Here is a 12229-nt window from a genome sequence, read left to right on the forward strand (position 1 = left end):
CCGAATGTTTATGTTAAGTGTTTATAGCCGACTAGTACCCTGGATAGTATACCCCCCCGTACTCACCGCAGTTGGGCTTGCCGCGTGTGCGGGTGTTGGCGAACTCCACTCCGTGCTTGTCCACGCACCAGCAGACCCCCACCGAATTGTGGCACTGGGTGGGCTTGTAGAATCCCTGGATGTCGCAGTCTGGGGCGTAGGCGCCTAATTAGTTTACGTCGGCAACAATAGGCATTCGGCATTCGGCGGCAGCGACGGCGGCGTGGGAGGAGTTGGAGTAAAAGAGGTATGCCACATTTTAGTAAGTCAGAGTAATTGACAGAGGCTGAATGGGGTAGGGGGGGCAGTGGGGTAGAGTGAAAAGCGGCACAAGCAAAGTTGTTGTTATAGTATTCTATTTTGATGTTTGTGGGTCGTGTGGCAGGATAGGCACAAAGAAATAGAAAGAGAAAATTATATAGTTAAAGTTTAGAAAAAGCAAACGCAAAAGCATTGGGCATGGCCATGGGCATGGAGCGGGAGGGTTTAAAAAAGTTCTGTGTTGTTGTTAAAAGTGTTTAATTTGCGGGCTTAAAAAAGTTGCGTTTGGCTAAGAGATAGAGAAAGAGGAGAAGGGGAGTGAGAGTGAGAGACGAGAGCTAACAACAAAAGCAGAGCGCGAAAAAAGGTTACTCCTATAAATCGCTGGTGTTTCTATCTGTAGCTGTATCTTTATCTATGAGTGTCTGTATCTGTATCTGTGTGTATCTGTTTGTGGCAAGTGTTGGTGGAAGTGTGTCAGGGTTTTCTATTTGGCTGTCAGGCGCCTAATTATAGTTTGAAAAGGGTTTTCCAACGAGTGTGTAAAGTAAGAGTAAGAGTAAATTGTGTGAAGCAAACAAAGCGCTCTGTGGAAGGTGGAAAGTGGAAAGAGGCAAGAGGCAAAGAGGGAGACAGAGCTGGCATATAGTAGCAAATACAAAGAGATAGAGAGAGAGAGGTAAAGAGCAGTAGTGTAAGTAACGAAAAACCAACTGAAACAGAATTACTCTTTTTGCTACCCTTTAATTCTTTTTTTTCGTTTTTTTCTTTCTTTTTTTGGGGCTTAGTTTTGCGTGGTTTTGAGGGGTATTTTCTTTTTGTTGTTGTTGTTTATTGTTGTTGTTGTTGTTGTTGGGGGTAGGAGGGGAGGATAAACGAAACCCAAAGACCCCCGCACAACTCATACGAATACATAGAGAGAACATAGAAGTAGTTAGTGTTATGTAGCTAGAGAAATGTCCACCTGTACCTATCTCACCTGCAAAGTCGCCGGCGATTCTTCGTCGCACCGCAGCGCATGGGCGATCGGTCTTCTCGAAGCAGCGGCACCATTCCCGTGTGTTGATCGCACTGTCCGTGTCCAGGTCGCAGGTGTCGATGAAGGGCTTGATGCAGCGCTCGTTCTGGTCGTGCTCCAGGTCGTACATCTCCTGCAGCGACAGCAGCCCGTCGTTGTTCAGATCCAGATGGCCGAACATCCACTTGGCCTCCGTCTTGCAGGCGGGCGGGAAGTGGGCCTTGGACTTCTGGCTGTGCTGACGGCGCTTCTTGCTGTCGGCCATGATCACGGAGAACCAGTCGAGCAGACGGTTGCCAATGGCGGTCAATTGCTGCGGCTTGCATTCGGCCGATTTCGAGGGATATCCTGCTGTTAAGGATGATAAGATGGTATTTTTTTTGGAGATGCAGCTGGCAGCTGGCAGATGGCCTTACCATTCAAATTGCTATTCTTGTTGAACTTTTGCTGCTGCTTCTCCACCACCTCGTTGTAGTTGCGCATCTTGTGCTTGTCCTCCTGGTACTTGGCATCCTGCCAAACCGATACAGAAAGGAAGTGCGTGAAGGAAGACGTCTTCGTATGCAAAACCCCGGACTCACCTTCTTGTAGGCCGTGTACTTCAGATACTTGTAGTGCTTGTTGTCGTACTTGATCTCCTCGGGCGTGAAGGTGTACTGCGCATTGATGTGGTTGTAGTGCCGGTTGTTATCCTCCTTGTCCTGCGGGAAGACACACACAAATCAGACCCCACGCCGAGGCGCAACCAAAAACCAACTTACATTCATGATCGTGTTGAAGTCGTTGGTGTTGCCACCCATGATGTTGCCGCTGTTCATCATGATGTTGTTGTTGCTGCTGTCCTTGTAGGCCTGCTGCTGCTGCTGTTGTTGCTGCTGTTGCTGTTGCTGTTGCTGCTGCTGCTCGAGGCTGATCTTCTTGTTGTACTTGTTGTACCCGGCGATGCGCTGCAGCCGCTTTCCATCGACATTCTCTGGAAAATGAGCCAACACGAAAATGGAAAATGGAAAATCGAAAAATGGTGGTCATAAAATCGCTTGGCTAGGCAAACTTTTCCCTGGCCAGCCAACTGTTCAGCGAGCCATCGTTTCTACTTTATGTATGTATTTTCCTTTCGTGCCACAACAAGAGCTGCCTGGCAGTGCTCTCTCATCTGTGAAAAATTGAGAATTAACGCTGCCTCCTGGCTGCCTCACCGAGTGGACGCCACTCGTTCTCATCCGCTCATGAGAGTGGGAGAGAGAGGCACAGAACAGCACAATGGGCGTCGGAACAATGGGCGGCTACTTGTTCGACGGCCTATTAAATATTTAACAAGTGATATGCTCGGCGAAAATATTTAAGGCCAAAAGCCTTTGTTTGGTAATTGGAATTTTTAATTGCCAGACTTGAATAAATCGCGCGGATTGCCAGCGGCAGCGGAGGGTGCACCACCCCATCACCACACCCCACCCCACCACATACCCACCACGTACACCGTTTCTGTAGCATACTTCGGTGGGTAAATGACTCCCGACTCTGGCGGGCAGCCTAAGCCTGTCGCAAAATATGCATGCAATTTATTCTGTAGTCTGTCCACAGACAGAGAGGCCCGTCCCCATCCCCAGTCCCAGTCCCATTCCCAGTCACAATCTGGCCGCTTGCCAGGTTCAGGACCAGGCTCAGGCTCATTATGCGGCCTGCCCCTGGAGCTGGGTCTCGGTTTGGGACTCGGGTTGCGGTGTGGTGTGGTTTGGCTTGTATTGTATTTGTTTCGGAATTTCCAGTACGTTTTTTTCTGACGTTTGTTAGAGAGGACTTACCCTTGCAGGGACAGAATCCCTTGCAGGCGATCCGTATGGTTGTCGAATGTATGCAATTGTGATAATCCAATCTGCATAGTGATGAGTAGGTCCTGTTGTCGGCGCCACACAGGAACGTCGGCTTGGCCACAGGACACGGCTTGCAGTTGCTGTACGGCAGCAGACGAGTGGATTTATGCAAAGAAAGAGAGCAGAGGTAGACTTAGACTTAGAGGGAGAGAAGTCATGAGAAATCAGAGAAGTAAAGCTCGAGAGGGCGCAACAGCAACAAATAGATGACATGCAAAATTAATTTTTATGCAAATGAAGTCTACGTTGGTTTTTTTCTTCTCCAGCTTCCATTCTTATCCAGGAGTCCCCAGGTAGGTTCAACGGGAGACCTCTCCTGGCACTGTATGTACTTGCTGGCCAGGACACACCGGCGGGTGTGTCCCCGTCTTCCTGCTTATACATTTATTTAAATATTTATTTAATACACGCCGCACGCACGCTCAGGCAAACAGTCGAGCCATGAGATTGGTCAGGAAGTTGTACAGGACAGGCACAGGTCGTGCCCTGCCTCAAACTTTATTTAATAATTTGTGCAAATATTTAAACTGCCAACAGGCTTCAAGTGAGACCGAAAAAGGGACATTTTACTACACATATATTAGATAAATGTACGAATATTGTAAACGTCTTTATATCTATGGCCAGAGAACCTTCTATTCGAGATCTATAGATACATAACATTCCTGGCTATCATATAGGGTATCTGCATACTGCCTACGTATCGGTGTACTGCATTATCTTTAATATTGATTTAATTTATAGAATACAAGGATTACAAGTTGTTTTACAGGGTCTGCTTAAGGTGGGAAACCACAACGATGAGCATATGAATAGGAAACGTTATCGTATGACTGACTTTTAATATGCCTGGAACGCCTGACCTGACTTTCATGAGCCCTTAAAGGCCACTATTGCTGCCACTCATGGTTTTAAATTGCAACATCATAATTGGACCCCAATCAATGCAGCAATGTATCTTTTATTCATTCTCTGTGCGGCCATTTGCAAGAAATAATTTACGCCACTGTACCACTTTGCGGCACTCTTTTTTTGCCCCACATTAAAAGCCAACAAAAAGATTAATTCAATTAATTGCTGGGCACCGCCACTGCCACTGCCACTGCTGATGCTTCTGCTACCGCTGTTCCTGCTACTGTTTCTGCAGTGGCTGTCCATTCATTAAAAAAGGCTTTAGGTTGAGGCTTTTATCAGTTTTTATTGCCCACACACACACGCACACAGACACAGAGGATGGCCCAGAGGAGCACTCCTTTCTCCCCTGTATCCCCCAATATATTTCATAATTTTATTTCGAAATATATGTATGTGTATATGCAATGTTTTCCGTGTAATTTGGGGATTTTTTTCCCCCGTGTTTTTTGCGCGTACTCGTACGAATATCAAATGCATTTGGCGTATAATTTTTTCCCATACTCCTCTGTCGGACCACTGAAAAGAAAGTAATTTTCCTAATTGGCCCAATTTGCCAGTCATTATTAGGGGATTGTATTGGTATGTAAAATATTAATTGGAAACTGGTCGGCGAATCAGATGCTGCACCGAAAAGAGCTTTCCCATAATTACCGCTCGGCAGGAATACAAATAGAAATCTCAATTGTTATTGCAATTTCTCTTAGCTATTTGTGTTTGCTCTCCAAACGAAATGCTATGCATTTTGTATAACAATAAATAGTGCCTTAATACTATTATTTAGGGCCAAAGAAAATAGCCAACAAATTGAATAAAATGAAAGGAAGGTTGCATTTGAGCTTGTGGCTGGGTAAACCTTTTGTGTCTTTTTTTGTCCAACATTTTGCATGCAGTCGCCACTCAACCTGGCCAATTTCGTTTCAGAGCCAAAGTAAACGAACCAATGGCCAAAAACCAATACAAACGAATAGCTATATATTTTTGTGTGTGTGTGTGTGCCTCACTTTTAATTAAAAATTCTCTCGCATGTTCTTTTGCACGCTTCCGCTTGGAGTTCTGTTTGCTTCCCTCTGACGGATTGTTTATATAAATTTAATGAAATTCTTAGGGGCAAGTAAATAGTAAGACGAATAAATTGTGCCATGCAACAAACGATGCCTCATTCAGTGACAGGAGTTTCGAGAGCGGCATCATCACAGGGCTGCCATCTTGAATGGCCTTTCCGCCACAGGAGCTGCGGTTGCTTTGCACAAATTGCCCATCAAATGGCTGGCCACATGCCGTTTCCCTGTGTCCCTGTGTCCCTATGAAAAATGTGTAAATTTTTACTCAAATATTTGCTTTCAATTTTGCCACACAGCCTGACCCAACTGGGTTTTCGGGGGCAGGACTCCCTTTGAGCTGCTGTTGCTGCTGCTGCTTTTGCTTCTGCTGCTGCTTCTGATGCTGGAGCCGACAGCTTCATGTGCATAGACCACAAAACAGCTCAGTGGTTTCGAATAACTGCCAGAGACAGGCAGCATGTGGCACACACGCCCATGCCCATGCCCACGCACACGCACACACACAGTGGAATATCTGAGTTGTGGCTGAGGTGAGGTGAGAGCTGAACTATGTGGCACTTGCCACCGCTCCGAAACCCGCTCGATGGCATGGCATATTGTTACAGCAAACAATGCCCGCCTCACACATGAGTTATGACTGGATCACATTCGGTGCCGCCTGCCGCCTGCCGCCTGCCTGCCGCCTGCCTTGCCTTTTGGTCTGGTCTATTAGAAGTGGCCCCGTTTCCGAGCAAGGAGTGACCCCTTTGCCAAAGCAAATCCTTTGTCTGACATTTGCCTGAATGGAAAGATGAGAGCTAGAGCAGGAGCAAAGGCTCCAGCCGCCTGCTGCCTGCCGCCTGTCAGGCCCCGATGATGAGTAGGAAATGTTGGATCAAACTATTGATTTTGCCCCCTGCGTGGTGGGGCACACTCCGCAGACGGCATTCATATTTCATGCCATTGACATAGATACTCTCGCCACACAAATGTATGCATAAAAGGGAAATTTCCGTGAAAGCAAAATTGAAAAGAAAATTCGTGCACATAGGAAAAAATGTCAAAAGCCATTGTTAATGTCAGCGCACTGGGACCCGGACCCGGACCCGGACTCGTGATTTGCCTATAGATTGATTTTTACACTCAGACAAACACACACAGCCACAGACACGACACTTTTGGGGGCACGGATGAGGGCGTGGCTGTTTGGAAAATGGATTTTAATTCAATTACAATCGCCTGTGGGTGTGGAAATTTATCGCTCCATTGCCAGAAAATGTTCCACAATTTGTATGCGCAAGTATTTGCCGAAAATGAGTTTTCCGTTCAACAAAGCCTCATCAAAGGATATATGTAGGAAAAAACTTTCACTTGTGCCACTTGGTGGCACCCAAAAAAAGTGTCAAGCGACGAGCATGAAATTAAACTTTTTTTGGAAATGAAAACAATCGATAAAAAAGATGAACATCAACAACAAGCCAAATATTTTGAAAACATGGGTATTTTGGGTCATGGCTTATAAAAGGATTTTCAAGTGGGGGCAGGGGAGAATCTGCCAGAAAAGTTGGTCTTTGAATGAAGTTCTACTGTTGATGAAAGCCTGACCTCAGGTGCTTGTAATCTAGAATTTTGTGGCTGTCGGATCTACCGTAGCATCAGTAGTTCTAAGGCACGTTCTCCATTGATTTTTCTCTGATTTCTGTATGTATTTGCCGATAACCACAGGCTTCACACTCCCCCGAAAAATTTCAGGCAAACATTTTCACAACGGAAATCGATGTTTGAAAGTTGCCAACAACTTCCTATCGCTGTTTGGAAACATGGTAACCCTTGCCACCTTTTTGGAGAGGTTCTCGGAAGGGAAGCCAATCAGGCCTTGACACAGACTCGACTTTGACTTCATTTTCCTGCCTCTCCCACTGCCACACCTGCCGCAGGCACTACACGCTTTCCCTTTTCCCTTCTCCCGCCCCTGGCTAAGGCTCGAGTTGCTCTTTCCTTGAGGAAGTGTTCGCGTGTGGCTCCACAATTTGGGTTAGGGTCAAAGCGATAACACTGAACAAGTCAGAGGATACGACGACGGCACGCGTCAAAGGGTAAAGGCCGTAAAGCTGTCGTTGCGGCCCATTCAGGCAGAAGTATGCCAGCGCCAGCGAAAAAAAAAACCAGCAGCAGCAGCAGAAACAACAAAAACAGGCCAGGGCCCAGGACCGGGCCCGGGCCCGGGCACCAGCAAGACTGCGTGCTAAAAATTGTACCACTGTAAATTTATTGCGGAATTTTTATACACGATAAAACAATTTGTTATTAGCATGGCCACCAGGCAAATCTGCGATAGGAGACGGCACCCGGTTTTGATGTCAAAGGTGACCCTCAACCCTTTTGTTCGACGAGAATTTGCTTAATGAAATGTGAAATCCCATTGAAAAGGCGGCCCAAAGTTAAATGCTCGACTACTCACTCCAATTCCTCATCATCGTCCTGCTGAATGGCGGTTGGTGCTCCTCCTGCTGGTGGAATCTGCTGCTGTTGCTGCTGTTGTTGCTGCTGCTGTTGTTGCTGTTGTTGCTGCTTATCGCCGCCGGCAATGTTGTTTTCGTAGAAGACATCATCCTCCTTGGACTCGTCGTCGTCGCCCAGGCTCAGGCTCTTGTCCTCGTCGTCGCTCTCTTCGTTGGCCTGGACATTGGTTGGGGCATTGTTGCTGGTGCTGCTATCGTTGCTGTTGTCCTCATCATCATTGGTGAGGTCCTCGGCGTCCTGGCTGTCCTGGTTATCCTGCTGATTGACGCGCCGCTTGGCCTCCTCCTCCAAGTACTTGGCCTTGGTGATTATCTCATCCCTGGAGAAGGTTGGATTGAGGTTTGGGTTTTGGGGTTAGCTTCGGTGTAAGTTTCAGTTTCCCTTTAATTAGGCCATCAAGCTTAACAACAGCCATAATGGCAGCCCCCTGCCCGATCCCACTTACCGGTTCTTGTGCAGCTCCTTCTTCGACACGCACACGGCGCTGTACTCGTCCTCCAGCAGGCAAATCTCACGCTTCTTGCAGTTCAGCGGTCGGCAAAGGTCACCTGCAGGCAGAGGAGTGTTTCAATTTAATTTATTAATTCACTCCGTGCCATCGCCGGAGAGAGGCCCCAAGCCCTGTAGCCGGCCATAACTGCGATAACACATTGCCGGCCATTTGTCCTTGGCTTTTCTGAAAACTTAATTGGCCGTAGCCGTAGCCCCCCAGGCGAAATCCAATGAAGTGTGGACCACCAGGACCTGGCTTACTTACTTGAGGGATCATGGATCCAGCGCTTGTGTTCGCCCAAATTCTTGTTCTGCGTGTTTTTGTTAATCTGTGAATATGAAACAGGAGAGAAAGAGAGAGTGAGTGAGTGAGTGAGTGAGTGAGATAAGGGAGAGAGTAAAAACAACCATAAATTGCTTTTGAAATATTTGCTAGTTTAATTTTGTTATTTAAATGCATAAAAAATGCAAAACTCACATAAGCCAAACTGACGTCTGTCAGAAATTCGCACACATTCAGGGACTACACACCCATATATCCATATATCAACCAAACAGAACCCATTCAGACGCAGTGAGGTGTATATCATGCTCGCACACCCGGCGTATGCGTAATGGCAGTCCATATACCAGGACAAGGACCAGGACCAGCACCAGGAATCGGCCCGAGGACAATGTGTAGCATTTGCATTGCCAGTGTCGGGGAAGGGGAGTGCGAATGAAAGTAGAAAGGCAAACATTGCTCTTTCATAGCAGTCAGTGGGAGAGAGGGAGGGTGAAGGGGGAGCTGGAGTCATGCTCATATGTAGGTGTTTCTAATGATGATCAATAGTTTATCTGTTGTGGCAGCAAATGGAGCTGAAAGTGGGTCTAACAGATAGCTACTAGAGAGGGCTCTTTAGAGTTTCACTGCAGAAATTTCATATTTCTGATTGCGAGGATGAGAGTATGGTCTGCTTCATGATTTTCGAAATTTCTGAAGGGGTCTTGTGACTATCTATGAAATGTAGGTCAGTATTTTAAATAATTTTGATATCATTTCAAGCAAATGTATAATGAAGTCGCCAAGAATATTCCACTTCATTTTGCAGAAGGATATGTCATATACTCCCTTTTTATACACATATATCGTATATATATATATAGAACATACTCTGCGAGAACATATGCAAATATGATTGTGAACGAAATATATGGCATACGCTTGCGTTGCTTAGTTATGCGACACTCTCTCTGCGGAGGAGATTTATTTTAATTTAATTCAATTCAATTCAGCACGCAGCTTAAGCACATACACTGCAGTACACATACATATGGATATACACCCTATCCCTGTCCCTGTCCCTGTCCCATACACAGTGCCCATACGCTGGTGGGTATTGTCAGGCCAACCGAAATGTTATTAAGTGCAATGGTGCGTATGCATAATATTTAACTTGTCTATACAATTTATGACACACTAACAGCAGCTGCAACAACAGCAACATCCGGCAACAGCCGCAAACAACAACTCCGTCAGCTGCAACAATAAGCTGCTGCTTCTGCTGCTGCCGCCACGCCCACAGTTGCCATAGTTAAAAAGGGGTGAAATATTGTGCAAAAAAATGGAAATAAGTAAAAATATATATATAAATTTTCAGCCGTCAGCCACCCACATTGACTTGACAGTTTTGCAAATGGCGGAGCGCCTGAAAGACTGCATTGAAATTTTTATACTCTAACAGAGGGCATTGTGATTAGAAAGCACTTCCGACTAACATTTAATCTTTAATCTTTTGCAAAGTGAATCCTCTGCAATGCTCTTATCCCAGATCCTATTACTATTATTATTTTGCTGAAGTCGGAATTATCAAAATGTTTAAGGGTATATGCTCCATCGGTATCGGTAAATGGCGCCTTCTATTGCTGTGTCTCTTATTTTTACTGCTGCTGCACTACCTACTATAGTGGTTCTGTTGCTTTTGCTGCTGCTGATATTGCAATCGCTGATGTCAGTTGGCTTAATGAAAACGACAGGAACAGCAGAACAGTTGGAGCGGCAGCTGAAAGCTTCGAGCCCGGTTTGGGTTTGGGATCGGGGGTAGTGCGACAATACGGAACCTGGCTACAAATGGCAACTGCCTTTGCCTGTGGAACCCTCTCGCTGGCACCCAACCACAGGGCCACACGGACATACAACAGCTCAAGTGCGAAGTGGCAATTTCAGGGCACACAGCCAGGCAGGCAGCCAGCCAGGCCTCCAACTCCGCCTCCGGCCTGCAATGTCTGTAATGCAATAAACTCGTCCAGGACGTGGACGCAGGCAATTTGCATGCGTTAAAACGCAATTTGTGCCCGTTTCCTGGCCGCGGTCACCGCCTCACACTCTGATCCATCCGGCTCCGAGCCAGCACTGGACCCACTGCATATCCCTTTGAGACTCTCCATCGGATCCAGGAGAGGCTCTGGTATCTCCTATATCTTTAATGCTCTCCCTGCCCTGCCGCCCCGCAGCCCACTGTGCGTGAGTGTGTCAGAGATGCGTGTGTGGCTCTGTGGCTCTGTGGCTGGGGCCGTTGATTGGCTTGGTCGCGAATCTGAGTGGGATGCGTCTGTGGTGCTCCATTTTGTTGGCTTTAATTGCGATGCGTTTGCTGCGGTGATGGCGGTGCTGCTGCTGGTGCTGGCAGTGGCTATGCGATTGACCTTATTGCGGTTTTAAGGTGGCACCCACGCGTGATAAACTTGCACGTGGCAGTGCTGGGCTAATGGGCAAATGGCGCCCAGCCCGGTGACATGGCAAGTCCGTGGTGTGACTCGTTTACGTGTTCAAAATGTGCCCCATCATCGGAAGCAGTAAAATTGGGTCACAGCTGCCGCTGCCATTCCGGAGGGTCCGTGGGGACGTGCCACAACCGCCCAAAATGCAACAAAAGCGTGCGGACAATGCTGCAACTTGAGCCAGCACTTAGCTCCCGCTGCCACAGCCTCCAACTCAAACGCTCCCTTAGCTTCTGCTTCTGCCTCTGCCTCTCCTCAATTCGCACTTTCTTGCAACTTCTTCTGCAGCTTGTTGGCCAAAGTTTGCCAGCCGTTTAACCTCTTTTGCCAGATTTCTGACTGCTTAAGTGGCTGAGCTTATTAAAGCCCATTTAATTGGGGTTCTCTAGCGGCGCCTTCCGAGTGCCCCCCAGGTCTTCCAGCAAAACTTGACCCTAATTCGGTTGCACTGGGGAGTAGTGCATGCACCCTCCAGGCACCCATCCCATCTCCCAGTCAGCCTCTGAGGGTTTCATTTTTCCAGCTCCGGGCAAATACTTTCCGCGGCTTGCTAGGCCAAAGATAAAAGCGGCCATTGTTGCTGGAGCCATTCTTGTTGCCGCTGTAACGTTGCAACGTTGCAGCTGCACCATTGTGACACGCCCCGTGCCACTGCTCCTCGCCTCCGCCGTCGCAGTGTGGCAATCTGTCAAGCTTTAAATTGAATTTACGACTTTGTTTTCGTTGCGGGTTTATTTCATTTTCCTTTGTTTTCGCCCGAGCTTTTCTTGCTCTGCAATTCTTAGCAATTTTCTTTATTGTTTTCTTTATTTTCCACAGTTTTGTGGTAGCTTGGCCATCCATCCACAGAGGGAGAGGGCGGGGGCGGCGGCGGGGGCGGCGGCGGGGGCGATGGAGCTGTCAATTTTGGGTTGCATTATGTAAATGTAATTTGTAAGTCGGTTCAGTTGAATATCTAGAGAAATGGAAATCGATAGCTCCCACTGAAGGCTTAAGCTCCTTATCTATGCGCACCCAAAGCCTTTGTGCTCCATTTGGGTACCACTCGAGCATTAATTCGCTCGGAATCGATGGCCTGCCATACAGTTTCCATACCCTGCTCTGCCCAATAACTCATTGCCACATGCAATCAGCGGAATCCAGGGGGGAAGGGGCAGAAGGGAAAAAGAAAATAGAAAAGAATTCGCATTAAATCGACAGTTTCCTGTTCTGTTCCCCCCAGAAATGTTCCATCTCCTGCATAATGCCCGTACTTTTGTGGCAGTATAAATTTTGGGGGAAATGAAATTGGGCGTTGTTCGCTCGTTCGG

At 47.2% G+C, this 12229-nt stretch overlaps 1 protein-coding gene across 4 annotated transcripts in view; it reads right to left on the bottom strand.

The window, feature by feature from the left end:
• Positions 1-12229, bottom strand: part of Cow (Proteoglycan Cow) — a 40024-nt gene that overhangs the window by 3732 nt on the left and 24063 nt on the right. The window contains exons 2-10 of one of the 4 annotated variants that reach the window (XM_015183030.2): positions 8425-8488; positions 8113-8215; positions 7606-7986; positions 3121-3269; positions 2080-2291; positions 1900-2019; positions 1735-1831; positions 1271-1666; positions 67-204 (exon numbers count right to left, since the gene is read on the bottom strand). In XM_015183030.2, the coding sequence (XP_015038516.2) occupies positions 67-204; positions 1271-1666; positions 1735-1831; positions 1900-2019; positions 2080-2291; positions 3121-3269; positions 7606-7986; positions 8113-8215; positions 8425-8488 (1660 nt within the window). Of the gene's footprint in view, positions 1-66; positions 205-1270; positions 1670-1734; positions 1832-1899; positions 2020-2079; positions 2292-3120; positions 3270-7605; positions 7987-8112; positions 8216-8424; positions 8489-12229 lie in introns of all 4 variants that reach the window. The other 3 variants (XM_001357793.4, XM_033377283.1, XM_033377282.1) reach the window with 3 other exon arrangements.

Source organism: Drosophila pseudoobscura, chromosome 2 (assembly GCF_009870125.1).
Source record: "Drosophila pseudoobscura strain MV-25-SWS-2005 chromosome 2, UCI_Dpse_MV25, whole genome shotgun sequence".
In the NCBI taxonomy this organism is placed as follows: domain Eukaryota; kingdom Metazoa; phylum Arthropoda; class Insecta; order Diptera; family Drosophilidae; genus Drosophila; species Drosophila pseudoobscura.